This window comes from Oncorhynchus clarkii, chromosome 28, assembly GCF_045791955.1.
Source record: "Oncorhynchus clarkii lewisi isolate Uvic-CL-2024 chromosome 28, UVic_Ocla_1.0, whole genome shotgun sequence".
Lineage (NCBI taxonomy): Eukaryota > Metazoa > Chordata > Actinopteri > Salmoniformes > Salmonidae > Oncorhynchus > Oncorhynchus clarkii.
The window spans coordinates 29,543,646-29,571,602 of record NC_092174.1 but is presented as its reverse complement, the minus strand read 5'-3'; the positions used below and the strand labels follow the sequence as shown (position 1 = coordinate 29,571,602).

Here is a 27,957-nt window from a genome sequence, read left to right as displayed (position 1 = left end):
CTCGGTAACATTTAGGTGTTGGCACACATTTAAATACATTTTTTAATGGGCAAGTGTCACGCCGGATTTAATGTCTTGGACAGCAATAGTTTGTATTGACTAACTTATTTTCAGCACCAAGAACACATGCACTTAACTTGCTTTCGGTAGTCCCTGATTCAATTGTATGAATAGTGTCCTTCAATTTTGGTAGCTAGACACAGAAACAATGCATTTGAGCTGGTTCAGAAAAATAAAATACCAATAAAAACAAATTTAACAATTTAAAATTTAACACAAATAAAAACTGGTCAGTTCAAATAAGGACACAAGCCTGCTAGTGGTTTGAGGAGTAGCCTACAGATTGACCTACTGTTCTCAACCACAGCCCTTGAGTCCAGTTCAGAAGTACATGAGGACAGTCCATAGACCAGTCAAGCTGCTCTGCTGTGGGCTAGAGCACTCCTCTCCCTCAATGTGTCTGATTGAGTGGGGGGGGATATTATTCGTCAGAGTCTGTGTCATGGCGCCGCCTGTGGCTTTGTGTCAGAGCAGCATGGGCTGCCTTGTGGCTGGCGCGGGGGACGGGGGACTCCCTGTGGGAGGAGTGTGTGTCATGCCTCTGCTGGCGTCGTTGAGAGGAGAGGGGGTGGCGTTCACCCTTTGGTCCCCCCTTTGAATGGCTGTCATGGGGTCTGGCTCCAGTCTGACTGAGGCATGATGGATTATGATGACGGTGGTCCTTTCTGCGCCTGAGGAGTAAAGAAACACACAATCAATGATTGAGACTAATAGGCAGGGGTCAAAGTAAGCTGAGGAAGAAACATTAGGAATACACTGAACGTTATACAAACCACTGCCTCATCTATAAAAGGATAACTATCTGGGTTCCATAGGAGAATAGTAAATAAGGCCCGCCCCCCAAACAAGATAAGCATGACATGGGCTGGATGATGCATTCACTCAGTTCAAAAATCAACCCTACACCTTATTTTAACTAAGACTACCTCTTCCTGTTGTTAAACATCCCAAGCCTGCTTTTTTTTTTTTATCAGTCTTGTATTACCACAGAATACAGCAGCTGGACACATTAACTGACACATCCCTAGTAAGTGTACAACCTGTTCTATGTTTCTACCAAGCATACAAAGTCTAATTGTTGACAGAACATTTGCAGGTTGGCAAAAACCCATCTTTTGAGATGGAACCAAAGACCAGCTCTCCACCTCGCCAACAGTGATTTAGCACCCTCTAGTGCTAAAGCAAATAAGCCGTTTTAAAATTGTACCTTTATTTAACTAGGAAAATCAGTTATGAACAAATTCTTATTTACAATGACGGCCTACCCCGGACGATGCTGGGCCAATTGTGCGCCGCCCTATGGGACCCAATCACGGCCGGATGTGATACAGCCTGGTTTTCCACCGAGATACAGTGCCTTAGGTGGCTGCGCCACTTGTAACATTATTGGACATTGGTGTTCTGTTTTCTTGTGATTTTATCATTTAAAAAGGGGAAGGCAAAGTGAACATGACATACAAGTGACCTACAGGTATAAAAGGGAGAAACAACACGCTCACCTTTTGTCATCTTCTGAATCCGAGGAGGAAGAGTCTCTTCTCTGCCTTTTCTTCTTTTTGCGCTTCTTTTCCTTCTTTTTGCTGCTATCGTGTCTATGATGGGAAAGTATAACAGGCAAGTCTTTTGAGACAGTAATCTGAAGAAATTTACCTCAGATATTCGATTGCCAACACACTGATCAATAACACACTACCTTTGATCCACATCCTGTTTCTCTGTGTTCGCAGATGTTTTTCTGGCAGAGGCTTCCTGGTTTCCAGACTTCCCTTCTGTTTTATGGTGCTGTGAAAACAATGCTCTCCATTATGATCGTAATCATGTAACATGACTATTACAGAATCAATTCCTAAGCGGTATCAATCATGTTAGAAAAATATGTAGCCAACACAAATGGATTAACACACCTAAACAGAGTTGTGTATTATTTTAGATGGCTCACCTTTGCGTGAGGATGTTTTACTCAGAGAGCATAAACAAACTTACTGTGAAGACTGACAAGCCTATTTTGGCAGCTTCCTTCTCCTGTTGGGAGAACACCATTTTCCGTGACGTTGCACTGGTGACAGAAAACATACTCCTAGTTACTCAACTAGTACACTCCAATCCATAATGTTTCCACTGTTTCTTCCACTTGAATATCAAGGGGATACTCGGTCATGGACTCATATATGCTGCTAAAAAAAGTCTAAACGAGTGAAGAGCGACCTGAGAGAATGCTTAGAAGACGTGGGAGAAAAAAAAATCTCACAGTTAAAGAGCATCGGCCAGTAATCAAAAGGTTGCTGGTTCGAATCACCAAGCAACGCACTTGACCCTAATTGCGCCTATAAGTCGCACTGAATAAGAGGGTCTACTAAATTACGTATATTAAAAAAATATTGTTGGTGAGAAGTCTCCTACAGTATCAACCCAGCTTTAAAAACAGAATTTGTGAAACAACCACTTTTGCAAACAGTTCAGTCAGTTACCCGGAGCTTCCAAGGCCAGAAACTCTGTCCACATCTCTGTCCTCAGCTTCCGCATCCTCCCTCCTGCACACATCTGCAAGGTCCTGTTGGACACATTGGAATCGGCATTACAAAAGCAATCCCGTATTCATCCTTAAGATTTATGATAAAATATGACTAGGCTAGTTACGTTAAATCATGGTGACAAATGCTTAAAATAAAAAAATAAAAATCTAAATAAAAGAGATTTAAACTAAACTAAATGTCATCTTCCCTGGTCTAATGCAGTTGTGATACTATCAAATTAAGACATGATTATAATCCAAAACATACTAGAACTTGTGTAAACAAAAAGCACATAATACAAATGAGTCTCAAACCCTATGAAGGCAAAAAAAGTACCTCTTTGGTCAGGCCAGATGGTTGTCTCTTTATATTCTTGTGGCCTCTGAAAATAATGAATAAGACATTAGTTTGACATTTTACTCTAATATTTCTGTAAGGTAGTCGTTTCTGTGTGATGTTCCACTTACAGGGCAGCCAGCAGAGCCTCTTGCTCTGCTGCCTTCACAGCAGCAAGCTCCTCTTCTCTTGACATAGGCTTGACACCACCTTTTTTGTCTTTGGTATACCACGTCAGATCTTTGCCTTTCTGCCATCGCCCCACTGGTGCCATAAGAGAGTTCCCTGGGGTTGAAACAATAGCAGGGATATAAATATACTCCAAATGCATGCATGTCCAAATCAGAGACATGGCTTAGGTAATAAAGTTACATAATGAAGTGATTGCCATAACTATGCTTCTACAATCAACGTTGCAGTGTTGAATACACACCCCTCTCCTCCTGGCTGCACAGTGTAAAATATTTGAGAAATAGTTCTCGTTCGTGACCAGTGTATTAATTTGGATAACATCATGTATATACAGCAAGCCATGTATATGCGCAGACTAGCATAATTGCATTCCCTGACCAGCCGCAGTCGAGTGTGCGTGGCCGCTCTCCTTGGCAGCTCAGTCAATTGTTTGCGCTTGGTTTTATCTTAATCTCAAAATTCACCATTCCAACATAGGGTTAAAAAAATAAGTATATTCCAGGCAGACAATCTGAGTTGTTGACAAGCAATGCAACATTAATGAGGGACTGACTACACTTCGGAAAAAGGTAAGAACGTGGCACTCGAGAATAAATGAGTACAGGCTAACAACCTATTGCTTTATTGCGGTAACTACCGTTAGCTAACTACATTGTCGATTATTATAACTTGCTAAGTAGTTACCTACTGTATCTAGTTCATCTAGAAAGTAGTTAGCTAGTTACTAACTAAACATTTGACCTAATTATTAGTTGGATAGTCGCCCTGCTGTCTATTCGCAAAGAAGCGAGTCGTTAATTACAGTAGACAAAGGTCATTGGCGACGATGGGTTGATGCCCATTTTTCTCCACTTACCGAGGTAGTTTTCCCTGTGTTTATCGCCTTTCACGTCATCCCAGTTGAATTGGTCTTGCCCCCCCCTTACACCCCCAGATCTTGAAGCACCAAACATTATTTTAGCGTTGAATAAAGACGATGAAAGCTTTGTTTACACGTTAGGCCCTCTCGTTGTCCATCCGGGGAGTTTCCTTCTGGCTTTTCTCTCCCACGTCCGCTTACGACGATATAGTAAGCGATGGTTAGAAGCATGGATAGTAACCTTTTCCGTGTTTCGAATAAACTGAGTTAGCTAGCTAAACAAGTGAAAAACCAAGAACGAAAACCACACCGTTGCTAACTATTCTGTCTCGAGTGTTTGTGCGCCGATCATCTGCACGCAAATAGCTATTTTTAGCTGGGGGCGTTCATTACGCACAGTTCGTAATACTGAATCTGCAACCCCTGTAAAATGCTTATATTAAGTAATTATATTATTTCTGTTTATTGGGTTGGATGTAGATTTTCAAAAGGTCTATGTATCGCGTGCGGAGTTTAAACGCTCACAAAAATACGACACCGTTTCCTTTTTGAATGTACTCGGTTGAGGACGTATACACACTGGTATTTGAACGATGTACTCTCGTTTATTTGGCTCGTGAAGATGACGTCGAAACACCATCTATATTAATGGCCTTCACGCGGAATGTAGACAGAAAAGGCAGAAAGACCACCCAATAAGTACGGAAATGACGCCTTGGAGACATTATTGAGATATTGAACCGCAGTCATTGTAGATGTATACAAGGTATTTATCCAGGCTCTTCTCAGGTAGGATGATCATATATTATTTTGACCGCTAGTCTATGAACTATTTCTCAATAGCCTGCTGTTTTTCGTTATCATCACTGAAGCGAGCCAGTCTGTCACACAGGCCATACGCATTGGTCAATCCGTGTCAAGGCATTATTCTGTCCCCAGGAAATATCACTTCTTATTTACTGTAACATGTGGATTCCAAAATACTTTAAATATAAGGTCGGGTGTCTTTTACCTCAAAAATATGGCTCTTGAGAGGAAATGTTATGACTTTTGAACACTTTTTCAGTGGATGTAGGCGTTTTTGCCATGTCCCCGGGTGTTATTCATCAACTTCCACGAGAAATATAAACCATAAAATATTAAATATTTTAGTTATTTGATAGTCCTAGTTAAATTGTCTTTCATCAATAACGTTTTTTAATAATTATTGTATTTATGGTTTCATTTAAGATTTTCTGATATCACTTTCCACCCTGTTAATTTGTTGTTAATCTCCGTTTAAGAAACAAGCCCTTCCTAAAATGACACCACATTCAGGAAGTGTCATCATTTATTTGGTGGGAAAACAATGGCGCAAAGCTAAATAAATATAAACACTGTTTTATCTGTTTTTAAAATCGTGCTCAAATGTTTATACACCATTATACTAGCTCAATCTTGCTCACTCACAGAGCTATGGCTAATTTAGGCTTCACATTCCCACCCTGTTACATTCCACCCATTTAGGATTATGCAGCTAACTGGTTGGAAAATACACCCCAGCATTTTTTTTAAAGTGCCTGAGCTTGACCAACATGTTTTTCTGAAAGTCAAACATGTCCTTTTTTCTGATAGAATACAAAAAAATATATGCTTTTCCCCAAAAAGTATGAGCTCCAATAGGCACCACCTAGTAGGAAAGACAGAGCTGTCTAATTCACTGTCCATTTGTGTTGAAGTTGAAATGTCTTGTTTACATAATCATCATCTATACTCTCCCACACAGCTTTAGGCTATGTAAGGTAGGTAAGTAGGTAAGTGGTGCCTAAATTAGTTATCAAGTACATTGCTCTATTATGGCTTGATATCTTATCAACTTGGATGTTTCTAGAAAGCTATGAGTTATTATAGGGGAGAAAAGGAAAACTGATTGTTAGTACATATTGGATCTGGTTTGGCAGCTTTTGCCTTTTTACTGTTGAATGGGAAAACATTTTCTGGCCTAATTTGAACCGCATAGAATAGGGATGGAAGACCTTTTTAGGTAAGAACCTTCTCATGCAATATGCTTTAGATCGGGGATAGGCAACTTTGATGGGGTGGCAACCACAAAAAATCTGAACTCATCATGGGGGGGGCCGTAGTAGCTTGATTGTCTGCTTACCCACATCCATACCCACACATGCATTCAGAGCATGGTTGCTGATAGGTTCTATAAAATCGAGCACAAAGCCATGAAATCTTCATAGACAAACATTGGCAGTAGAATGGCCTTACTGAAGAGCTCAGTGACTTTCAACGTGGCACTGTCATAGGATGCCACCTTTCCAACAAGTCAGTTTGTCAAACGTATGCCCTGCTAGAGCTGCCCCGGTCAACTGTAAGTGCTGTTATTGTGAAGTGGAAATGTCTAGGAGCAACAATTGCTCAGCTGTGAAGTGATATGCCACACAAGCTCACAGAACGGGACTGGAGAGTGCTGTGCTTCCAACTTTGTGGCAACAGTTTGGTGAAGGCCCTTTCCTGTTTCAGCATGACAATACTCCCATGCACAAAGCGAAGTCCATACAGAAATGGTTCGTCAAGATTGGTGCTGAAGAACTTGACTGGCCTGCACAGAGCCCTGATCTCAACCCCATCGAACACTTTTTGGGATGAATTGGAATGCTGACTGCGAGCCAGGCCTAATAGCCCAACATCAGTGCCCAACCTCACTAATGCTCTTGTGGCTGAAGTCCCTGCAGCAATATTCCAACATCTAGTGGAAAGCCTTCCCAGAAGAGCGGAGGCTGTTATAGCAACTCCATATTAATGCCCATAATTTTGGAATGAGATGTTCAACAAACAGGTGTCCACATACCTTTGGACATATAGTGTATCTTACCTGACTGAGCACTTTGTTATCGCAGGCTGCAGCTGATTAGAAAACATACTAATCAGTAACAGCCTAATGAAATTAGGAGCCAACTGAATTCACATGATGAAAGGTTGGTCACTGTCTGGCAAAGATCGATCACATGCTGTGGAAAGCATATATAAGGGTTGACCTAAAGTTAACTGAATGCAACATCTGTAATGGCATGCAGAACAATGTTTCCTGTAACCATTTCAATTAGCCTTATCCTGTGCCTGCAGTCGGCTCACATGCACCTCGTTTTCTGTAACACGTACTTTGTTTACACAGGCAGCCCAATTCTGATATTTTTTTCACTAATTTGTCCTTTGACCTATCAGATCCAAAAAATATCTGATGGGAAAAGATCTGATGTGATTGGGCAAAAGGCCAAGTAGTGGAAACAATTTCAGAATTGGGCTGCCTGTGTAGATGTAGCCTATAGCCAATTTTTCTGTCACGTTTGAAAAGTGGTGCCTTTAGATGTTAGGCCAAGCCTATAAGATGTCCCTATGTATGGTGTCATTGTAGACCCAATTGTTTTGAATATTTGCTGTACAGGCTAACTTGTCACCTTCTCTTGAATTGTACCATTTCTTGCTGGTATTCTGACTGCAAGGAAGAGAAAGTTAGATCTGAACCTTGCGAGAAGTGGTTTCTTATTTGACTGGATGTAGCCTAAACCACTCTTATAGTCTGTTTTCTGTCCACATGTTTTTGTGACAACAGTCTGACCATCTGCATCCCAGCGTCAAACCCATGACTGATTCTGACTTGTAAAGGAGCTGTGAATTTGTTTGTGGTTTAAACATTCAAGAGGCGGCAGAGAATGAATGCTTCTGTCACCTGCAGCTGTCAGGCTACACGCACTGAGGTTTTTCCTATCTTTTTGTCAGGGGGTGAGCTCATGTCTGATTAGCCTATTACAAGAGAGAATCCATTTTTTAAAATGGAAATGAGCTTATATGGGATCATATGGCTATTATAACAAACTCCTTTTTTTTGCAGACAACTCTAGTTCCTTTAAATTAGCATCTGTAGATTTATGAGGAGGCTTAAGTAAAGTATGACACGTCATTCACATGGATTTTCTTATTTTTGGACATCTAACCAAACCCACTGATACATTACTTTTAGTAGCCTAAAACAGTGTAGGCTAGCGATATATAAATGACATGGTCGTTTAAGGTGCAATGCTATTTTGTGGATTGAAGAGACATTTGTCATTTATGAGATATGCATTTTAGGTCTAGTTATGTTTGCAGTGTTTAATAGTAATGCAGTAGACTGTTGTATGATAATTTCTCACCTGAGTTTATTTTGTGTTTTGCATGATTCGTTTATCATTTCCGTAGACAACTGAAAGAAGCTGTCAATATCTAGGCTATGTCACGAGCTGCTGGGCAGGGTTTAGGCTACTGTGTAACTTACTGAGCGGTGATTGGAGGGAGCAGCGATTTACTTTCCTATGTTTGTACAGTGCTGAGTCTGCGCCCACACAGACACCACATAGACTGACACACCCAGCTCCAGTATATAATAGTGCTGCTCATTCACTTGCCAATCCAGTCCTCCCACAACCTGCTGCTCTCCCTCACTCGCACGTCTACTGAAAGTGACTGAAGGTAAGGAGGAAGAGGGGCGTTAGCCTAATAATATGATATAGCCTATATGGCTAACAACTAAAGATGAAGATTTCTGGAATAGGATAGGTCAGAATTTTTTTTTATTGTAAAGCTGATTTGTTTGACTAATTCCAAAATAGTGTGTCATTGCTATTATCACTGTCATTATCTCTGTAGTTGACCCGGCTGTGTTGACTCGGCTGATGGTTTTTAGTACACTAGCTAAATTGAAAATCAAATAACTCCACGGTATGTGGCTGTTCCTCATTCAGATTGTACTAGTCTCAGTTTAGGCCTAGACCTATTAGTGGAACATTTGTTGGGTATGTCTAAATTGGACAACACATTCAAAAATAGCCTAGGCTACATCATAAGAAACAAGTAAACATTTAGCCTAGGATCATACTGATTTTAGTCTTTTTAAGTGTATTTTATGGTTAAAAAATAATAATTGTAGACAGTGTACTGAAAGCACTTATGCCTTGCAATCAGAAGCAGCAGGGTAATTTTAGGCACTCCAATTAGTAGATGGTGCCGTGGTAACGGCCTAATGGGACTTAATAACTGCTCTAGCTGTGTTGGTCCTACTAGTCTTGTTGGAACCTGTTCTGATTGCTTAGGATGTTTACTACATAATCACCTTCTGAAATGTTTTTTTTTTTTTTTTCAAAAGGCAATTAATCTGTTTGTTCCATGTTTTATGGGATGCTTGGGTCATTAGGTCCATTTCATATTCATCCCTATAGTGTATTCTTTAGACCAGGCATATTACACCGAGCCTCATATTACACCTGGCCTCATATTACACCTGGCCTCATATTACACCTGGCCTCATATTACACCTGGCCTCATATTACACCTAGCCTTGTACTACAGGTAAACCAGTTATGTAAGCTCATGAGATCAGTGTGGTAGTACCAGCCTATACTACACCACCTGTCTGATCTTTTTCAATATAGGCTACTTGAGATTGTTCCAGTTTCATGTGAGTAAAGGATAGGCCTAGGTATGTTTTTAATCTGTCTGTTTCTCCTTATGACACCAGTTCCAACCATTTGTGTAAATTGATCTTTCCGTTTGGTGTGTGTGTGTGTGTGTGTGTGTGTTTTCATCTCCTCATCTCCTCTAACCCTGTCTCTTTCTCTCTCCCCCAGCTATGGCAGGACCCAGGCCAGTGGTGCTGAGTGGCCCGTCGGGGGCTGGGAAGAGCACGCTGCTCAAAAAGCTGCTCAAGGAGTACGAGGGCATCTTTGGCTTCAGCGTCTCACGTAAGTGTGCTCTGCTCCAGTCCCATGTTAACTTTGTATAATGTCAGCGAGGTGTCAGTTACAGAAATAAGATATCCAATTGTGTGCTCTCATCCGTCAGACACAACAAGGAGCCCTCGTCCTGGTGAAGAGAATGGTAAAGGTAGGTAGGGTTTATAAACTCCCAGGATGGATGATCTTGCTCCAATTCCTCCTGCTGCATCTCTTTAATTCGCTTCAACCACCTATGCTGTCCGCTGTGTCCTATTGGTTTCAACAACCAACCTTTTATATGCAACTGTTGTTGTGTTACAGATTACCATTATGTTACAAGGGAGTATATGCAGGCCAGCATCGACAAAGGGGAGTTCATTGAGAGCGCAGTGTTTTCCGGGAACATGTATGGGACGAGCAGGGCCTCCGTGCAGGACGTCAAGGACAAGAACCTGATCTGCGTCCTGGACATCGACATGCAGGGCGTTAGGGCGGTCAAGATGACAGACCTCAACCCCATCTACATCTTCATCCAACCTCCGTCCATGAGCATCCTGGTGAGAGACGGGCAGCATTATAAAACTGTTTACCAGGGCCATTTTTGTCTCGTTTTACTTTGAGACTTGATATACCATATTGAATGTTGTTTATAAACGTGTAATGTGGTTATAAACCTATCATAACTCAGTCTGGGATTGTGATCCAAACATAAACCCCCATGACTTAATTCATCTTCTTCTGTCACTTGTAATTGTAGGAGAAACGTTTAAGAGACCGAGAGACAGAGTCAGAGGAGAGCCTCCAGAAACGTTTGCATGCTGCCCAGGTGGACATGGTGATAAGTGAGTCTGATTCTGGAGAGACTTTGGGCTAAAACAGAGTTGTATGTTTATAAATGAAATGTTTAAAAATGGTCTAAAACTGTTTCCCCTATCTTTCAGGCAAAGATCCTGGCATATTTGACGTTGTCATTGTCAATGATAGTCTTGACGATGCCTATGGGAAGTTGAAAGACACTCTTATTGAGGTCAGTTGGTATCGACATGACATAGCTGGGTATGATGGACTGGACCATACGCACCATTTAACTTGTTGAAAACCAATTAGTCACATAATGTGTATTGCTAAATCCTTAATAGATCTTTGTCAGTGTTGATGTCATCCTCAAACCTACTTTCTTTCTTAAGGAAATCAAAAAAGTCCAGAAAACCAACTTGTCCTCTTAAGCGACGAGAAGCATGACATCCATCCCAGCCGTCCTGGCCACTCCGTACAAAATGTCAGCCCCTCTATTCCAATCCTGAACACTCTGTCAGATACTGGTGTGGGAAGGAACTCCAGACAACATCCCTTGCACCTAGACTTTTGAGTGTGCACTAAGATCTAGCCTATGTTTTTACATATTGGGAGGATATAGGTAGGTATTAAGATGATAAAAACTGTAAGTAGAAGTGGACTATTTAGCTTTATTTACTAATTTGGCACAGTTTTATTTATTTTTTGTCCACAAAGAAAAACACTCCATTAATGGTTAACCTGTGACTGAGATGGTCCCTAATAAGTTTTTCTTCTATGTTTACTGCATACAGGAGTTTCTGCCATTTTTTTTTCTCTTCTGCCCATTTAGTAGTATTATACCCCCAAAGCATTAACTGTGTTCTCTCTGCTCTTCAACAACAGAAGGCCATAATAACAAGACTCATTCCCACTAATGGCAGTGTTGTAGTACTCGAGACCACATTGAGTGTCTCGGTCTTGTCTCAGTGTTGGATACATTTGTACTCGGTCTTAACTCAGTCTGGGACCAGCCGAGATCAGCAGAGTAAAAAAACGCCTAATTACCAGCTTACTATCAGTCAGAGCATAAAACTGCTTCTCCAGGCCAAATATATACACTCCTTTCTTGAAACATAAATACCTTAACAGCTTTTATATCTAGTATAGACATGTTTTCTCAGTGGTGAACCTATAGGCCTTCAGTGTGACAGGTTAGTACAGTGGTGAACCTATAGGCCTTCAGTGTATGACATGTTTGTGATTCTGAAAGGACAGCAACCATAATACCAGCACACTCATGTATGAGAGTGCACTTTTTGTAAAACACAATATGTAGCAAGCTAAAAAACCTGGAGCCTAACGTTAGCTAGATAGCTACACTAACGGTGGCTATACACAGCTAGAGCTAGAGATGCAGGTATCATTTGGTTAGCTAGTAAGAACTTGAACAACTGTGTTCTAAAATTTATTCTGGCAAATGGCTCGTTTGTTTAGTATACGTAATTCCCAAACGTTCTAAGAATTTATGAAAATGTAAAAATGACCATTTTTTGGGGGGTGTGTATATGAACACATTTTTAATAAGATTTCCTGTTCCTAAAATGCTATCAGTTCCATATTTAAATGCAACAATGTTTCACACACATGTTGTATTTTCCCTCAGCATGCATTTTCTCACTATTCTGAATGCCTAAAGAATCCGTATGTTGTTAAATATGAAAACAGAAATACTGGACATTTTGGTGGTGAGTTGACCAAATTACAATCATGGTCTTGAATTGGACTCGCATTTTTCTGGTCTTGACTCTGTCTCGGACCCCTTGTCCCCTTCCCGGTCTTGACTCAGTACTGCCCCCCCCCCCTCCCCCATTGGTTGTCGTAATGGCCACAGCAAGGTGCCATAGCCAGAAATGTGAAGAGGAGAAAATCAATGGTTATATTTTTTTTATGTTGCCTTTTCATTATTTTTAAAAGAGGGATTCTTGACCCATATAGTAGTTCATCAACATAGGGCAGCTAACAAACAATCACAAGGCCAGGTGCTTGGGCACTAGCGAAGCACAGGCTAACTCTGGCTCTAAGATAGTCACACGGAAGCACCATACGTATTACAGCTGATCTCAGGAACTTACTGTAGCCTAGCTGCTGTTAGCTAATGATCCTAGTCATCTTGTGTGTGAAAAGATATGTTTGAAGTTTCCCTGTTTTACCATACTGATACAATTATGATAAAGTACAATATTCATTCACTCATAAAACAAAGGATTGCCATTTAGGATTTACAATCATGATGTTAACCTCTGTATAACAAAGTTACACTTCTGGAGCCCACAACTCACGGTGATGTAGTCTAACCCCTAATACATGTTTTTGTTGTTTTGACAGTTGTATTGTAATGGTGTAAAACTTTTGTATTGTATGTTTATTATTGTATATTTATTTATATTTTACAATCTCACCTATATTATAATGATATTCAGTTGGCCTTTTTTTGGAAAGGAAATGTTTGAGTGAGAATTAAAGAGAATGAATATGAAATAAATGGAGCAAATATTGGCTCTGTCCTCAGGAGAATATAGAAAAGCGTAGAACCAAGCACACAGAGCATTTGCTTTACTTGAAACTGGTTACATTGAATTCCACAAAGCCTCTTTGTTCAAGGCAGCCTTCTAAAAAGGCTGCACCTATTTATTTTAAGTTTGTCGTTTAACATGTTTTCCATTCAGAACCCAAATTCAGTTCATTGGTAACTAATATGACATACTCTGGCCCATGACTCTTAAACTCCATAGCTTCTTGTCCTCTGTATTTGATCTCCCTTTGAACAAAACATTCCTTCCTTTGCACAAATTACTTATTGAAATATATTTATTTAACTTTTTCACTCTAAACAGCTTTTTAATGGTGCAAATGTTATACCACTGCTTTGAATGTGTCATCTTTGGCCAAATATTGACAATTTACCCAGCCTTCAACGAGTCCTTGTTTAATAATATGTATTTCTAGTAACATTTTATGTATTTTACAAGTGTAGTCAAGTAAATTAATAAAAATGTTTTGCCTGGATATCTTTTTATTTTTTTAAGCATAGTGATCCTGTTAACTTGACTGAAAACGGCCAGTGATTTGCTGAACAGTATGGTTGAAGTCCAAGCACCTTACCTGAAATATATAATCAATGGTTAGAGCTACCGTTGTTGACTCCCAATTCTGACTAGTATTTCTTAGGCCTACTCTTTTATATGTGAAAGATTCAATGTAATTGAAGAGGATATAGACGAGAGGAAGACAAAGCACAACCATTTACATTCGGTGATTGCATTACCAACCAACCCACACATTCACCAAGAGTGAATAAAACAACAGGCTGATCAGTTCATCAGTTGAAATTTAATTGTTTTGGTGTATTAAACACTTGGGAGTACCCTCCCAAAAATCCATGAACTATTCATTCTCTTAACTAAACATGTGCAGGCAGTCAAAACCTATGTGATTTATGTTGAATTTCTTACAAAGTTAAACATTCAATGCTTTTACAAGACGTTTAAAATAACATAAAAACAAAACATCACTCTTACTTTGGAAAGTGGTAATTAACTTTTTAAAACAATATATTGCAACAAAGTGAATAAATCCAGTGTACAATGGCTCACTACTAACTATGTAACTGTGCTCCCACCTGAACTGAATGTGACAAGATGAATATTAACCCTATCAGTCCCGCGACCCCAGCAAAAATCATCTTTTAATGTATCTGACTTTAATTTATTATAAGGGCATGTCCAGCCTTGATATTTAGCCTCACAAGGGAGTGTTCTTTTCAGGACAACCAGGGCTACAAGTAGAACACAAAACTCTTTGACATAAAACAGTTGCATTCATGAGTTTTATTGACAAATGTCAAAAAAAAAATGTTTTTAATCTGCCAAAGCAAAATCCTGTAAGTACAGAAATTGTATGCTCACTGGGAAATGACAACTGTTTAGATTTTGTGAGAGCCACTATGTGAGCTTATTATAGACACTATGTCCTGGGATTTCCTATGATCTTCTATGTAGAACAACCCCTTACCTTCTAATGACTCTTGTGTAGGTGTTGAGCGTCATAGTTACATGCATGTGTTCGTGAGAGTCTCACCTTTTCATAAATATCTGAATAGTTTGTAGCTCAAATCATTCAGACTACATAGGTTTTAGTAAAAAGACACAGCCCAGGGCCCCATTGGGATCCGCCCTTGTCTCACAAACACAGCTCTAGCTCAGCCCCCGTTAATTACACAGACTAATGGTAGGTATCTACGGATGCAGAAGAAAGACAAATCCAATGGTTCTACCCAGAAGTCCAAAACGTGCCGGAGTTACAGTGGGACTCATTGTGTTAATTAAATTATGTCAATCAGATAAACACGCAAATCAGCTTTCAAAAAGCTAATACATAACATGCTCCCACTTTTCTAAATATAATTAATTACATTTGACCTTAAAGTAATCACAAATACTTAATTATCTGAGGTCAATCTACTCTTTAATGCTCTCAATAAACTGATAATGAAGTGCTTTTCTATAAAACAAATGACCCAGTTCAAAATGAAATATCCTATATAGGTCTATGTTTTGCATGTATATGACCTAAAGTAAACAGAGACCCTTTATACGAGACCTGTATAACATAATCATAGGCCTATATCATTCCACAGTCCACACCACAAGTGAGTGATATACAGTTAATGTAAAAGCATCAGCACTGCACAACATGTAACTGCCCATCTAGAAACGCTTAGAAAATTCTAGACTTCTCCATAGGACAGGACAGCCCAATCTGAAGTACAACTCAATGATCCATGTATCAGTCTTTAATCTGTCTTTCTTGTATTCTCAAGCAGACCGTGGCTGCATTTGAAAGAACATCGACAATGTTTCACACAATCCAGCAACGTCTGTAATCAATGCTCTTTTAGACTTCTTTTGTACTTCTAGCAATTTCGTTGCTGAAGTCATTGGTTTGGTTAGTTACTGTCGAGACACATTTTTTTCCTTTCACAGGAGTTAGTTAGCCTATTTACAAACTGATATGCTACAAGTCAAGGTGGATATTCCTTGTTCATTAAACTTCAGAGATAACACACAGAGAGAAATATAGTACTGTACTGATGTTCTCCTACAGAACAGAAGTTTAACATCAAGATGTTGACATTCAAAACAGCTGTCACCTGAGGGTAAAGCAGATGGATTTTTTAAACTTTCAAACGGTGTCAGTCCATGTTGCAAGACTTGCAATTATTCTATATTTTTCTGTACATCAAATAATCAAATATGTGGCAAGCAAGGCAACAATAAATTGAAGCCTGGATAGTATACAATGGCGTTTGGAAATCATTTAGCCTAAACAACATATCCAACCCCCTTTTGATGTTTTGTCCTTTAAAAACGACTTTGTCTGACCAAAACAACTGACTTCCTGTGTCTGCATTTGACTTTCAGATGGGTTGTTTCAAAATGGAATGATCCTCCCATTTGCAAGAAAATGCAAGGTTAGAATATGCTTTTTAACACTTAAGTAGTAATGTTCCCATTTAAGACTAAAACGACTATTGTACGTATCACCAATTAACAAAAATCAGTTTGGTTCAGATCAAGCAACTGATTTTCACACACTAGGTTATTGGTTTTGATATGGGTTCTGGCTAATCTGAAGAGTGACTGGCTTGCCCACTGACGTGTAGACTTTGGTTTTGTATCTCTGCTGCCCTCCCTCCACTCTCTGCACCTCAGAGCAGTATGCAGGCTTGACCTCTTGCTTGGCGTGGCTGACCTGGATGGGAATCTCTCTCTCCCTTCTAGACTGGTCTCCGCTGGGGTGGTGGTGGTGGGGGGCAGCCAGGGAGAACATGCTGCCTGAGAGGTACTCTCTAAATCGGCTGAAGAAGCCAGGGCTGCGCCTCCCCCTGGGCACCACCACAGGCCTCCCCACGTTGAGCAGCACTGGCTGGCCCACGACAGAGCCCCCAATCTCCCTCTGAAGCACAGAGACCTCACAGGGTCTCTCGGTAGGGGAGGGCCTGGTGTTGGAGGAGCTGTAGGTCTCCCCCTCCCTGGGAACATAGTCCTCCAAGTCCTCCAGGGTGAGAACGCGACCGGCCTGGGTCAGGGTCTTAGGCTCCAGCTTCCTGGGAGGTTCCATGTTATCATCATCATCATCCGGTTCTGTGACAAAGGCCTCTTTCTGCTCCTCTAGCCAGGCCTCATCATGTTCATGGTCGTTAGGGATTAGAACAGCGGAGACCTCGCAGGCCTCTCCACTGAGTTCAGGGGCAACCTCGGACCAAGCCATGTTCTCATCATCCTCATCATCATCCCAGGCTGTAGGATGAGCCCCCTCCAGCTCGGAGCAGTTCTGCAGCTCTACCAGCTTGTTGTTGGAATTGTTGGTGTTGGGGTTCGGGGACCTCCGTGGCCGGGTGAAGGAGGGGGTGTTCGCTCGCTCCGACCCAGCTGGTGAGACCCCTCTTCTCCTGGATAGCCTGGGCGACTTGTTCACCTTGTACTCAATGATTTCCTCTACCTCCACCCACCTGTTCTCTGCGGCCCGGGCCCCAGCACCCCCCTCGGGCTCCGTGACGTACAGGGTGGGGATGGTGGTCTTCCTGCTGGCAGAAACCTGCCTCCTCTGCCTGGCCGTGCCGGTGGGGGTGGTGGGGAGATCTGGGGTGTTGGTTTCGGAGAGGTTGAACCCAGATGGAGACATGCCGCGACGCTTCATACGGGTGTTCTTCACCACCGTAGTTATGGTCTCCTCTCTGTAAGGGGACACAGCACAGAGGGTGTGAAAGAGGGACAGACCAGAAGGAACACTTAAAAAAAGGTTAAATCTAGAACCTAAAAGGTTTCTTTGGCTGTCCCCATAGGAGAACCCAAAGAAGGATCCTTTTTGGTTCCAGTTAGAACCATTTTTTCTAAGAGTGTATTGTATGCCAGGAACAGAACAGAAGGTATGAGAGAGACAGCAGAGAGATAGAACAACTTGCTGGCATGCTGTTTTCACAATAAGACTACATACAAAAGGTGTTAATTAGCGTGTACACGCACACGGACACGCGCACACACACACACAAAGTGGAGTCCTGTCTACTCATACAAACATGTCATGCAATGGCACATGAGTTAAGGAAAATGTGCAGACAAAGAAATATTAACAACCATTCCCTTATGGAACCATTCCAAATGCCGGCTCCTTGGAAGTTATATTTGGCGTTGAGTGAGCCCCTCTTACACTCTTACACATTGAAATACTGCCTGGCCATGCATGCAGAGGCCTAAAGAGGACACACACAAGTATGCATGCTTCTTATAGTGTGTATCATAACCTGTTCACACTTACATGATGATGGTTTTCTTTGGTGTTTTAGTCTCCTGCTCAGTGACTAGAAGGAAAGCAGGACAGGGCTTATGGAGTTAGTCAGATAAATTGATAGCTAATGTTAAGACAAAAAGACTACATCATCTAAATTGTTGATGAACTGATGGTTCATCTTTTCCTTTGTAGGAACGTGGCGTATGGAAATAAAAGCATACATTCTCTACATTTTAAGAACCTGGTAAAAGAGGTAAATTATGAAACTAATGCACAACGGTATGTGCATGAATGGGAGTATTCCTACCTTCGATGGTGATCGCCTGCTCTCCTCTTCTAGCCACAGCAGAAGGAAGGCACAGATCAACTGCACATTTAGCACTGCCCAGTCGGTTAGACAACTGGGATGGGCAGGGAGGAGAATACATTAGGCTTACTGAAACAATGGCTTCATCTTATCAATGTAATGTCTCATGAAAACAATCCTCTTTGAAGGATGTCAAGCATCCAAATAATGTAACTACTGTTACATGTTACTACTACTGTATCTCTCATTTTTCTTTTGTATTGATCATTCACAAGTGATACAGCAGCAGCTATTCACACGAGGTGCTTTGCAGTCCAGTGTTTTACAACTGTATGGAATGGTTTCCTGGACCCATATTAGGCCAGTCCTGGATTAAGAATCTCTATTGAAAGTACATTTCAGTCTAGTACTAGGCTTTATTTGGCTGGGAAACCGGACCTATTTTTTTTAGCTGAGGGGTGGTGAATTAAAGGCCTACCTCACACTCGTAGTGTCCCAGGTCTCTCTCCGTAGGGCCTTTAATGACCAGCACCAGGACTCCACTACGGGACTCAGTGTAGGTCTGATACTTCTCCTGGTCAGTCAGCAGCCTGCCCTCCTTGAACCATCTGTTCAGGGACACGCATGAAATTACATTTTGAGATAATATGAATTACCTTACACATACTTATTTATTAGCTTATACAGTATATTAACTATTAAGAATGGGCAACATAATGAGCACAGTAGGAAGAAGAAAATGGCACAGTCCACTGTCACTAAAAAATTGTCAGTTTAAAAAGCCTAGGAGACAGGTGTGGTGTAGTGTACCTGATCTTGGGGCTGGGGGCGCTCTGGATGGTGCAGGAAAACTGAGCATCCTCACCAACGATTAAGACAGCATTCCTCATCTTGTTCACGAAACGAGGAGGCACTAAAACACACAATTGTTACTCTTGAAAACAGGCTTATTTTTTTATAAGATCAACATTCCTCCCAGACAATTTAGATTCTTGGAATTGTAGATTTTTCCCCAAAGCAAAGTATCAATCACTTTTACTTTTGACATGTACACTGAGTGTACAAAACATTAGGAACTCCATCCTAATATTGAGTTGGACCCCCTTTTGCCCTCAGAACAGCCTCGATTTATCGGGGCGTGGACCCTGCAAGGTATCGAAAGCGTTCCACTGGGATACTGGCCCATGTTGACTCCATTGCCTCTCACAGTCGTGTCAAGTTGACTGGATGTCCTTTGGGTTGTGGACCATTCTTGAAACACACGGAAAACTGCTGAGCATGAAAAACCCAGCAGCATTGCAGTTCTTGACACACTCAAACCTGGCACCTACTACCATAAGCCGTTCAAAGGAACCTGAATCACCATCTGAATAGCACACAATCCATGTCTCAAGGCTTAAAAATCATTCTTTATCCTGTCTCCTCCCCCTCATCTACACTGATTTGATTGAAGTGGATTTAACAAGTGACATCAATAAGGGATCATAGCTTTCACCTGGATTCAACTGGCCAGTCTATGTCATGGAAAGAGCAGGTGTTCCTAATGTTTTGGACACTCATTGTATGTCAATGATTCATATGAGTAGGGTCTGGGTGTGCACTATGTTCACTTTTACAGTTCAAGCCTAATGTTGGTGTCATTTCCCCTCTGTAATAGAGACTGACCTTGGACAGTGATCTTTCCCAGGGTGCTGGCGTTGCCTGCTGTGCTAGTGGCGAAGCACATGTACTGTCCAGAGTCATCAGCCGTCATGTTGTCCAGGATCAGGGTGCAGGAACCGTCAGGGTCCTCGATGATGATGTGGTGAGGGTCGGCCTCCACTGCCCGTCCGTCTGTCATCAGAGGAGGAAACAGTTTTAACAGAGGTGTTTCTACCTCAAAAACATTAACAGGGTATGGGCTATGTAGATAAAAACAAACATGCACTGTATGCACAGCTATTGCGTTTCGCACAGCGGTCTCGATGGTGTGTCTCATACCCTTGTACCAGGTGACCACAGGTTTGGGTACTCCAGTAACCTTGCAGGCCAGTTTCACCGTCTGTCTCAGCTCCGCTGTGCAGTCAGCCAGAATCTCATCAAAGTCAGGCATACCTGGACAGATAGAGGGATGTATTTACACATCAATCAATCCTGAGTGGAGAGATGACTCATTTTATGCAATTACAGATTAAATTATAGTATGCAATTTCATAGTATGTAAAAAGTACTTGTTTGATAGTAAAGGTTAGATCACAATATGCTATGTAAAACTAGTCTCTGTTTGTCTGGTGGATCTGAGTGAATATATGTGTGTCAGACTCACTCCAGGCAGGCATGGTGTAGCGCTGCTGCAGTTCCCTGAGGTCTCGCAGCCAGGAGTTCTTGATGATGACGGTGCGAGCCTGAAGCGTGTACTTCCTGACAGAGTCCTCACGCTCGTGCCAGATCTCAAAGGCCCGGTCATCACCCTCCACTGTCTCATTCACATCTATGTTGTTCAGCTAGGGAGGGAGACAGACAGAGAAACAGTAGTTATCCTCAAGACTATGATTCACTTTATTTATTTATCTGTTAGGAAATTATTTTTTATGTCATAGGAAGTGTGACATTGATGATATATTCTCTCCAGCAGCAATCTATTTCTATGCCAACCCTGAACAACAGATTGGAATGGTCTGGTGTTTAGAGTTGACTAATTCTTTAGTGACTTGTTTCAGTGGATAGACATGCTGAGTTACTTCTGGAGTTTTTAGAAAGAGCAATGAAGAGAGTCTTACCTTCATCATGTTCTTAAAGACGTAGCCCTGGGTGTCTGTGTTGGTGTCTCTCTTGGATTTGCAGATGATGACATAGTTTTTGAAGAGGAACGCATGTCGATGGTGACCTCTGGAGGAGGACCTTACCCCAGGTGCACCCTCCCACACCATGAAGGGTCCCTGTCACAAAACACAACACCGTCACATAGGCTACAGAAACAAAATTAGTTGAAAATCCTCAAGAATATGGTCGTATTCACTAGCCACCAAACGGAAGCAAATGGATTTTGGTTATTCACCTGTCTGATGGGCTCCCCCAATACATCCAGAGTGGCAGGGTAGTTCTCTATCATGGAGACGTGGTGTGTGTTCTCTGAACGCTGAGGCAGTGATGAAACCATGGCATAGGCCTCCTCCAGCAGGCAGCAGTTCTGACCGTTCCTGGCCTTGTTCCTGATCAGCTCCTACAATCACAGAAATGGGCACAACGATTTAAGATAATAATAATAACACTAATATTTAAACAAGATTATATAACATAAAAACATGACAATTTATGCTCTGGTGCATTAATTCCTAGTGTGTGAACAAGAACAAAGAATACCCAATTTACAGTGTTAAACTCTCACCTTGAGCAAGGCCTTGTACTTCTGGATTCTGTCCAGAGGTTTCTGTAGGTAGGCGTTGATGCTCAGTACAGGACCTTCAGCAGGGTCGGCACTGGCCTGTTCTTTGTCTGTGTATTCCTGTGACAAAGACAACAGGGTTTAGAAACATTACTAGCCTTACATAGTCACTAAGATGACAAGACTTACACATTAATGACCACTTGTGCTAACAGTATTTGTGAAGGGTTCACTTACCTTGAAGAAGCGGTGTACGGTCTTGTCACTGATAGCGGCCTCTGCCTTTTGCTGGCCTACGAGGTACTGGAGGTACTTCTCAAAGCCCTCGCCACTCCTCAGGAAGCGCATGGCCACGTCGTCATCAGTGTCGCAGTGGCTCAACTTAGGGAGCATGGACCTACGCATGACACAGTATGGGGTCAATTCATTCAGCAGCTTTGTGAGAAATGTAATTATTACCAGTTTATTTAAGCAATAAACCCAGAGGTGGTGTGATAAGTTTAAGCAATAAGGCCCGAGGGGGTGTGGTATATGGCCAATATACCAAGGCTAAGGACTGTTCATTCTCACAATGCAAAACAGAGTGCCTGGACACAGCCCTTAGCCGTGGTATATTGGCAAAGTACCTCAAACCCCAGAGGTGCCTTATTGCTATTATAAACTGGTTACCAACGTAATTAGAGTAATAAAAATAAATGTTTTATGATACCCATGGTATACGATCTGATATACCATGGCTGTCAGCCAATCAGCACTCAGGGCTCAAACCACGCAGTTTATAATGGCCAATATATCACGGCTATGGGTTGTTCTTATGCAAACCTTAGGCATGACGCAAACCCCAGAAGTGACTTATTGCTTTTACAAACCAGTTACCAAGATAAATAGAACAGTAAAAAATATACTGAACATTAATATAAATGCAATATGCAACAATTTCAAAGATTTTACTGAATTACAGTTCACATAAGTAAATTAATCAATTGAAATAGGCATAACTGGGACTACAGATATTCGTTTGTTGGTCACTGGTACCTTAAAAAAAAGGTAGGGGCGGTGGATCAGAAAACCAGTCAGTATCTGGTGTGACCACCATTTTTTTCATGCACGCCACACATCTCCTTCGTATAGAGTTTATCAGGCTGTTGATTGTGGCCTGTGGAATGTTGTCTCACTCCTCTTCAATGGCTCTGTGAAGTTGCTGGATTTTGTTGGGAACTGGAACACGCTGTCACACACATCAAATCCCGAGCATCCCAAACATGCTCAATAGGTGACATGTCTGGTGAGTATGCATGCCATGGTAGAACTGGGACATTTTCAACTTCCAGGAAATGTGTACAGATCCTTGTGACATGAGGCCATGCCTTATTATGCTGAAACATAAAGTGATGGCGGTGGATGAATGGTACGAAAATGGGCCTTGGGATCTCGTCACGGTATTGATGTGCATTCAAATTGTCATTAATAAAATGCAATTGTGCTTGTTGTCCGTAGCTTATGCCTGCCCATACCATAACCTCACCATCACCATGGGGCACTCTGTTCACAACGTTGAATCAGCAAACCGCTCACCCACACAATGCTATACATGTGATTTGCAGTTGTGAGGCATGTTGGACGTACTGCCAAATTCTCTAAAATGACGTTGGCGACGGCTTATGGTAGAGAAATGAACATTTAATTCTCTGGCAATAGCTCTGATGGACATTCCTGCAGTCAGCATGCCAATTGCACACCACCTCAAAACTCAAAACATCTGTGGCATTGTGTTGTGTGGCCTTTGATTGTGCCCAGCACAATGGTGCACTTGTGTAAATTGTATTTATTGAGGATCCCCATTAGCTGCTGCCAATGCAGCAGCTACCCTTCCTGGGGTCCAGCAAAATTAAGGCAGTTATATGCAATTAGAAATATTACATGACATTACATTATGCTTAATCAGCTTCTTAATATGCCACACCTGTCAGGTGGATGGATTATCTTGGCAAATGAGAAATTCTCACTAACAGGGATGTAAACAAATGTGTGCACAAAGTTTGAGAGAAATAATGTTTTTGTGTGTGTGAACATTTTTGGGGATCTTTTATTTCAGCTCATGAAACATGGGACCAACCCTTTACATGTTGCGTTTATATTTTTGTTTAGTGTAATTTTATGTAATACCTGTGGTATATTGTCTGATATAGCTGGGATGCTGTTTCATCTGTTGGGTTCTGACTTTTAGACTTGAAAACATTAAATATCATTTCTCATGTCACTGGAGGAGAGAGGGGAATGTAGAATGTTTACATTCTACCAGGATATGTTATTGTCAGACATTAGGGATCCTATGGGAGGAGAAGAGACAGTCTCATGACAGTGAGTTGTGGAGGAGTGAGGAATTTGGGCAGAGGTCAGGTTAGAAGAAGTGGGGAAGAACATACATCACTAATCTTCTGCATAGTAACAGAGGTGTATTGGCTGTTCAGATGTGTAAAGAGGGGCTCAGCATAGGGGAAAGGATTAAATACTACTGCTTGTGTGGATATGATTTGTCTTATGCAGCTGTATGACCCAGTGGGTGAATAAACTTGGTTTGAGCTTTAATAAGAGTCTTAGTTTTTTTACTGTGTTTATTTAGAACCTAACACAGCCAATCAGCATCCAGAACCCAAACTGCCCAGTTTATAAGTGGTATATACAGAGTGTACAAAACATTACAAACACCTTCCTAATATTCAGTTGTATCCCCTTTTGCCCTCAGAACAGCCTCAATTCGTTGGTGCATGGACTCTACAAGGTGTCAAAAGCGTTCCACAGGGATGCTGGCCCATGTTGACTCAATGCTTCCCACAGTTTTGTCAAGCTAGCTGAATGTCCTTTGGGTGGTGGATAATTTTTAAGACACACGGGAAACTGTTGAGTGTGAAAAACCCAGCAGCATTGCAGTTCTTGATACACTTAAACCAGTGTGCCTGGCACCTACTACCATACCCCGTTCAAAGGCACTCAAATATTTTGCCTTGCCCATTCACCCTCTGAATGGCACACATACACAATCCATGTCTCAATTGTCTCAAGGCTTATGTCTCAAATGTCTCAAAATAACCCCTTCATCTACACTGATTGAAGTGGATTTAACAAGTGACATCAATAAGGGATCATAGCTTTCAGGTGAATTCACCTGGTCAGTCTATGTTATGGGAAAGAGCAGGTGTTCCTAATGTTTTGTAATGGTATGGTATTATATAATGACAAAACATCAATACAATAGAACCAGTTAGGTCATTTCTGAAGCATACATACAAGCCTTATAAAGGCTTTATGAAAGCTTCATTAATCCTTAAAAGTTTAAGTTTGTTTGAAGACGGGCCAAAAAACAGTCAGTGGTACTTACTCGCTATGGAAGGCCTTGATCTCGTTGATGTTCCTGAATATGGCCTCCTTCTGGCTGGTGATGTCAGATGGGGTGTCAGGGCTCTCCACTTGCTTGATGTGGTGGGAGGTGAAGAAGTCCATCTCTTTGACAAACTCTGCCTCGCTGTTGATCATGTCTTGAATCAGTTGGCTGAGGATGACAGAGCATTGTGGTTACTATGGGGTGTCGTTGAGTGTGGTGGTGTTTCTTGCTTGTGCATGCAGAGCCGAATCCTAACTATCTTCTTCTTTTTTTTTTTTTTACATTCCTTCTCGAATCAAATCAAATGTATTTGCAAAGCCCTTCTTACATCAGCTGATGTTACAAAGTGCTGTACAGAAACCCAGCCTAAAACCCCAAACAGCAAGGTGTAGAAGCACCTGCATTGATTTCACACAAATCATCTTGATTTGTGTGAAAGTCAGAGTTGCATGGCAGTCTGATCTCAGTTTAAGTTTTGGCCCTAATAGAAGAGAGTGTGAGAAGTTCTAGAAGCTCTCGACTCACAGTAGTCTCTTCTTGTACTCTCCTTCTGAGACCTCTTCTCCACCTCCCTCTGGGATGTCACCAGCAACATCAGACAGCTAGAACACAAAGGTTTAATGTAACATTAAGAACACAATAACATTGAACTAAAATAGGATCAAGAGAGTAGAGGTCGATGTACAATATTGGTGCTAAAGCAATTACTTGGATCTTCAAACACACCTTGAGTTTTTTATCCAGGTAGGCAGGTGAGACCCAGCCTTGTCGGGATGGAGTGGTTTTTGTGGGTTTGGTCCGGACCAGCCATTTGAGTGGATGTGCCGAGTCCAGAACCTCAACATACTGGCCCTCCTTCAGGGAAATGGTATCTTTGTTGGGGATGGTGGGGTTGTAGTCAGCCGTAGCCACATAGATGTCAAACATCTGTAGAAGGAGTCGAACATCAGACACAAAGTCTTGTCTATAAGAGTTTATATTTGCAGAGTGACTTGGATGAAAAAATATAATTGTATTTATAAGAGATTTTCCCAGAACTGGGTTTGCTGGTGATGCAGGCCAGTTGAAGCCCTTTTCTGCATTAGGAGCTGAAAGGAATAAGTCAAGTAAGTAGTCTGCAAATCCAGTCAAAAATATAAGAGAAAAAAATTCAGAGTCATTAGAGAGGACCCAGTATGAGTGATGTGATACTGAGGTGTTCCAAACAAAGAACAAGAATGACAGATCCTTTTATATAGTTCCATACCTCTCCCCTGGCATCAGGGTCGTCAGACTCAGAGGAGGAGTCAGCGAGAATGGAGCCGGGGCGAGAGCGACCATGGTGTGGTGAGGCGGAGGGTGTCTTGGTCTCGTCGTCACTATCGCCTCCCGGGACACGTAGTGAGGCTGGGTCAGCAAGGGGGAGGGGTTCAGAGGGAGACAGCCAGGAGAGCATACAATACACACACACACACCTCAACATATCACAGTATATACAGGTAACTGCCAAAATAAAGGAAACACATACATTAAGTGTCAATAGTATCCTTCAGTTACACAAGTGTTTCCTTTATTTCGGCAGTTACCTGCACATAGGCCTAATAATACTGTACACACATTCACAGAAAGGTGAAATTGGCCACTGAAACATCCACAGACCACCTGGAATGTGTAGCTTTGGCTTCTTGACCCGTAAAATGAATATTATCACTGGCATAGCACAATTAATTATCAAGATTCCTCAGAAGGTTAGCTAAACTACACATTAGTGCCATCAACAGTTTTGCTGCTACTGCACAAGTTATTTGATTAAATAGTTTTCACTATTACAAACTAGTTAGAACACTAGATGCATGCATAAGAAAGATACTGTACAAATAAGACCTGGTGTCTTAAGTTGTGTCCATACATGTCTGAGTGCAGCCATGTATTCCAGCTATATGCTATCCGGAGTATCACTTCAAAGCCATTTGAATCATGTGCTCAGGTAATCACTGCTTTGCCAAGACACAACTTCTACTAATGCATCAAATAAATATCATGGAGCACAAAAACATAAAGGGAGAAATGTTTGACCAGGTATATATATTCTTTGTTATACTGAAATGGCAGCAGAATAATGGAACTGATTTAATGATAGTTTTGTCCCCCACTATACAATGGAATCTTGACCATTTTGTTTCAAAATGTTTAAATGTGTCTTGAACGGTGAAATACTGTATGTTAATGTCATCTCCACAAGTCATCATCGCCGGTGATAGCCAAGATATTCTTACTGTCGTGCAACACGAACAGAGGGACGTCATTTTCTGACCCCTTGTTTCATGTCAAGTAGTACTCCTCTTTTAAATTCAGTCAATCCAATCCAAGTCAGACAGCTAGAGACAGATGCAGAGAGGAGGACATATAACATAAGAGGAGACTCACTAACTTGTGTAAAGGATGTCTGGTTTTTAGTGAGAGTAGCTGAGATCTTTATGTACTGTGGATACATACTGGAGGCTTTGGGCCATGATTTCATCCACTGGAGCACTTGATGGTTCTGTGTGCTGTCTGAATAACAAATTAACGATTGGATGAGTGCATGTGAGTGAATTAATGGATGGAGGGCTGAAGGATGATGAAATGAAGCAATGACAATTCATATCTGTCGGTCGTAGGGGAGGACAAGGTGTAGGAATCCACACATTGCTCAAAACACAAGCAGAACAAGTATTAGTGAGTGAGAAGAAAGAGATCAAAGCATACTTAATTATATGAACATAAAGAGAATGGCGAGTAGCAAGAGGCAATGTGCATGACATTTTCTTTGAGCTGTTAATTCTTAAAGCCTACATGAAGCTCTATTAGTAACTGACATATCCACAGTCGCAGCGGTGTAGCTGTATCCAACAAACGCTGGTGTGTTAGTTGGCCCTTTGCCTGATGTACTGCATGTGGGATGAGAGTAACTTGTCATAATATTACATAAACTGTGATGAAGTGTTATGACAGATAGCTTATAGTGTTTATGACAGCATTACCAAGGTAATGTATATATACAATTTGAATTTAGACTTGATCAATGGCAATATTAGAGACATATACATATATATTTTAT

General features: G+C 41.4%; 3 protein-coding genes across 43 annotated transcripts in view; 1 reads left to right on the top strand and 2 right to left on the bottom strand.

Moving 5' to 3' along the window:
* Window positions 1–5: 5 nt before the first annotated feature.
* LOC139387469 (multiple myeloma tumor-associated protein 2 homolog) lies at window positions 6–4,806 on the bottom strand. Its single transcript, XM_071133701.1, has 8 exons — window positions 3,958–4,806; window positions 3,041–3,194; window positions 2,910–2,955; window positions 2,529–2,611; window positions 2,044–2,116; window positions 1,754–1,842; window positions 1,560–1,652; window positions 6–731 (listed from the first exon to the last, which is right to left on the bottom strand). Exons 1-8 carry the CDS (start codon window positions 4,052–4,054, stop codon window positions 482–484), a joined length of 885 nt encoding a protein of 294 aa, XP_070989802.1. The 5' UTR covers window positions 4,055–4,806; the 3' UTR covers window positions 6–481.
* On the top strand, window positions 3,470–13,541 carry LOC139387470 (guanylate kinase-like). Of its 3 annotated transcripts, none has more exons than XM_071133703.1 (7): window positions 3,470–3,670; window positions 9,612–9,725; window positions 9,826–9,867; window positions 10,020–10,255; window positions 10,456–10,540; window positions 10,640–10,725; window positions 10,886–13,541. In XM_071133703.1, the coding sequence occupies exons 2-7, from the start codon at window positions 9,614–9,616 to the stop codon at window positions 10,922–10,924; spliced, it is 600 nt and encodes a 199-aa protein (XP_070989804.1). In that variant the 5' UTR covers window positions 3,470–3,670; window positions 9,612–9,613; the 3' UTR covers window positions 10,925–13,541. The 3 variants fall into 3 exon arrangements, with proteins under 3 accessions (XP_070989804.1, XP_070989805.1, XP_070989803.1); XM_071133704.1 differs by lacking the exon at window positions 3,470–3,670 and adding an exon at window positions 4,603–4,726; XM_071133702.1 differs by lacking the exon at window positions 3,470–3,670 and adding an exon at window positions 4,635–4,749.
* Window positions 13,542–13,846: 305 nt separating this feature from the next.
* The window catches only part of LOC139387467 (obscurin-like), an 87,959-nt gene continuing 73,848 nt past the window's right edge, over window positions 13,847–27,957 (bottom strand). For all 39 annotated transcript variants that reach the window (XM_071133663.1, XM_071133673.1, XM_071133680.1 and 36 more), the window contains 16 exons: window positions 26,125–26,264; window positions 25,605–25,805; window positions 25,404–25,480; window positions 24,876–25,046; window positions 21,734–21,893; window positions 21,500–21,616; window positions 21,170–21,334; window positions 20,892–21,050; window positions 20,438–20,615; window positions 20,113–20,226; window positions 19,798–19,965; window positions 18,943–19,045; window positions 18,611–18,740; window positions 18,133–18,226; window positions 17,853–17,895; window positions 13,847–17,271 (listed from right to left, as the gene is read on the bottom strand). In XM_071133663.1, coding sequence (XP_070989764.1) covers window positions 16,134–17,271; window positions 17,853–17,895; window positions 18,133–18,226; window positions 18,611–18,740; window positions 18,943–19,045; window positions 19,798–19,965; window positions 20,113–20,226; window positions 20,438–20,615; window positions 20,892–21,050; window positions 21,170–21,334; window positions 21,500–21,616; window positions 21,734–21,893; window positions 24,876–25,046; window positions 25,404–25,480; window positions 25,605–25,805; window positions 26,125–26,264 — 3,158 coding nt within the window. In that variant the 3' untranslated portion in view covers window positions 13,847–16,133. The remainder of the gene's footprint in view (window positions 17,272–17,852; window positions 17,896–18,132; window positions 18,227–18,610; window positions 18,741–18,942; window positions 19,046–19,797; window positions 19,966–20,112; window positions 20,227–20,437; window positions 20,616–20,891; window positions 21,051–21,169; window positions 21,335–21,499; window positions 21,617–21,733; window positions 21,894–24,875; window positions 25,047–25,403; window positions 25,481–25,604; window positions 25,806–26,124; window positions 26,265–27,957) is intronic.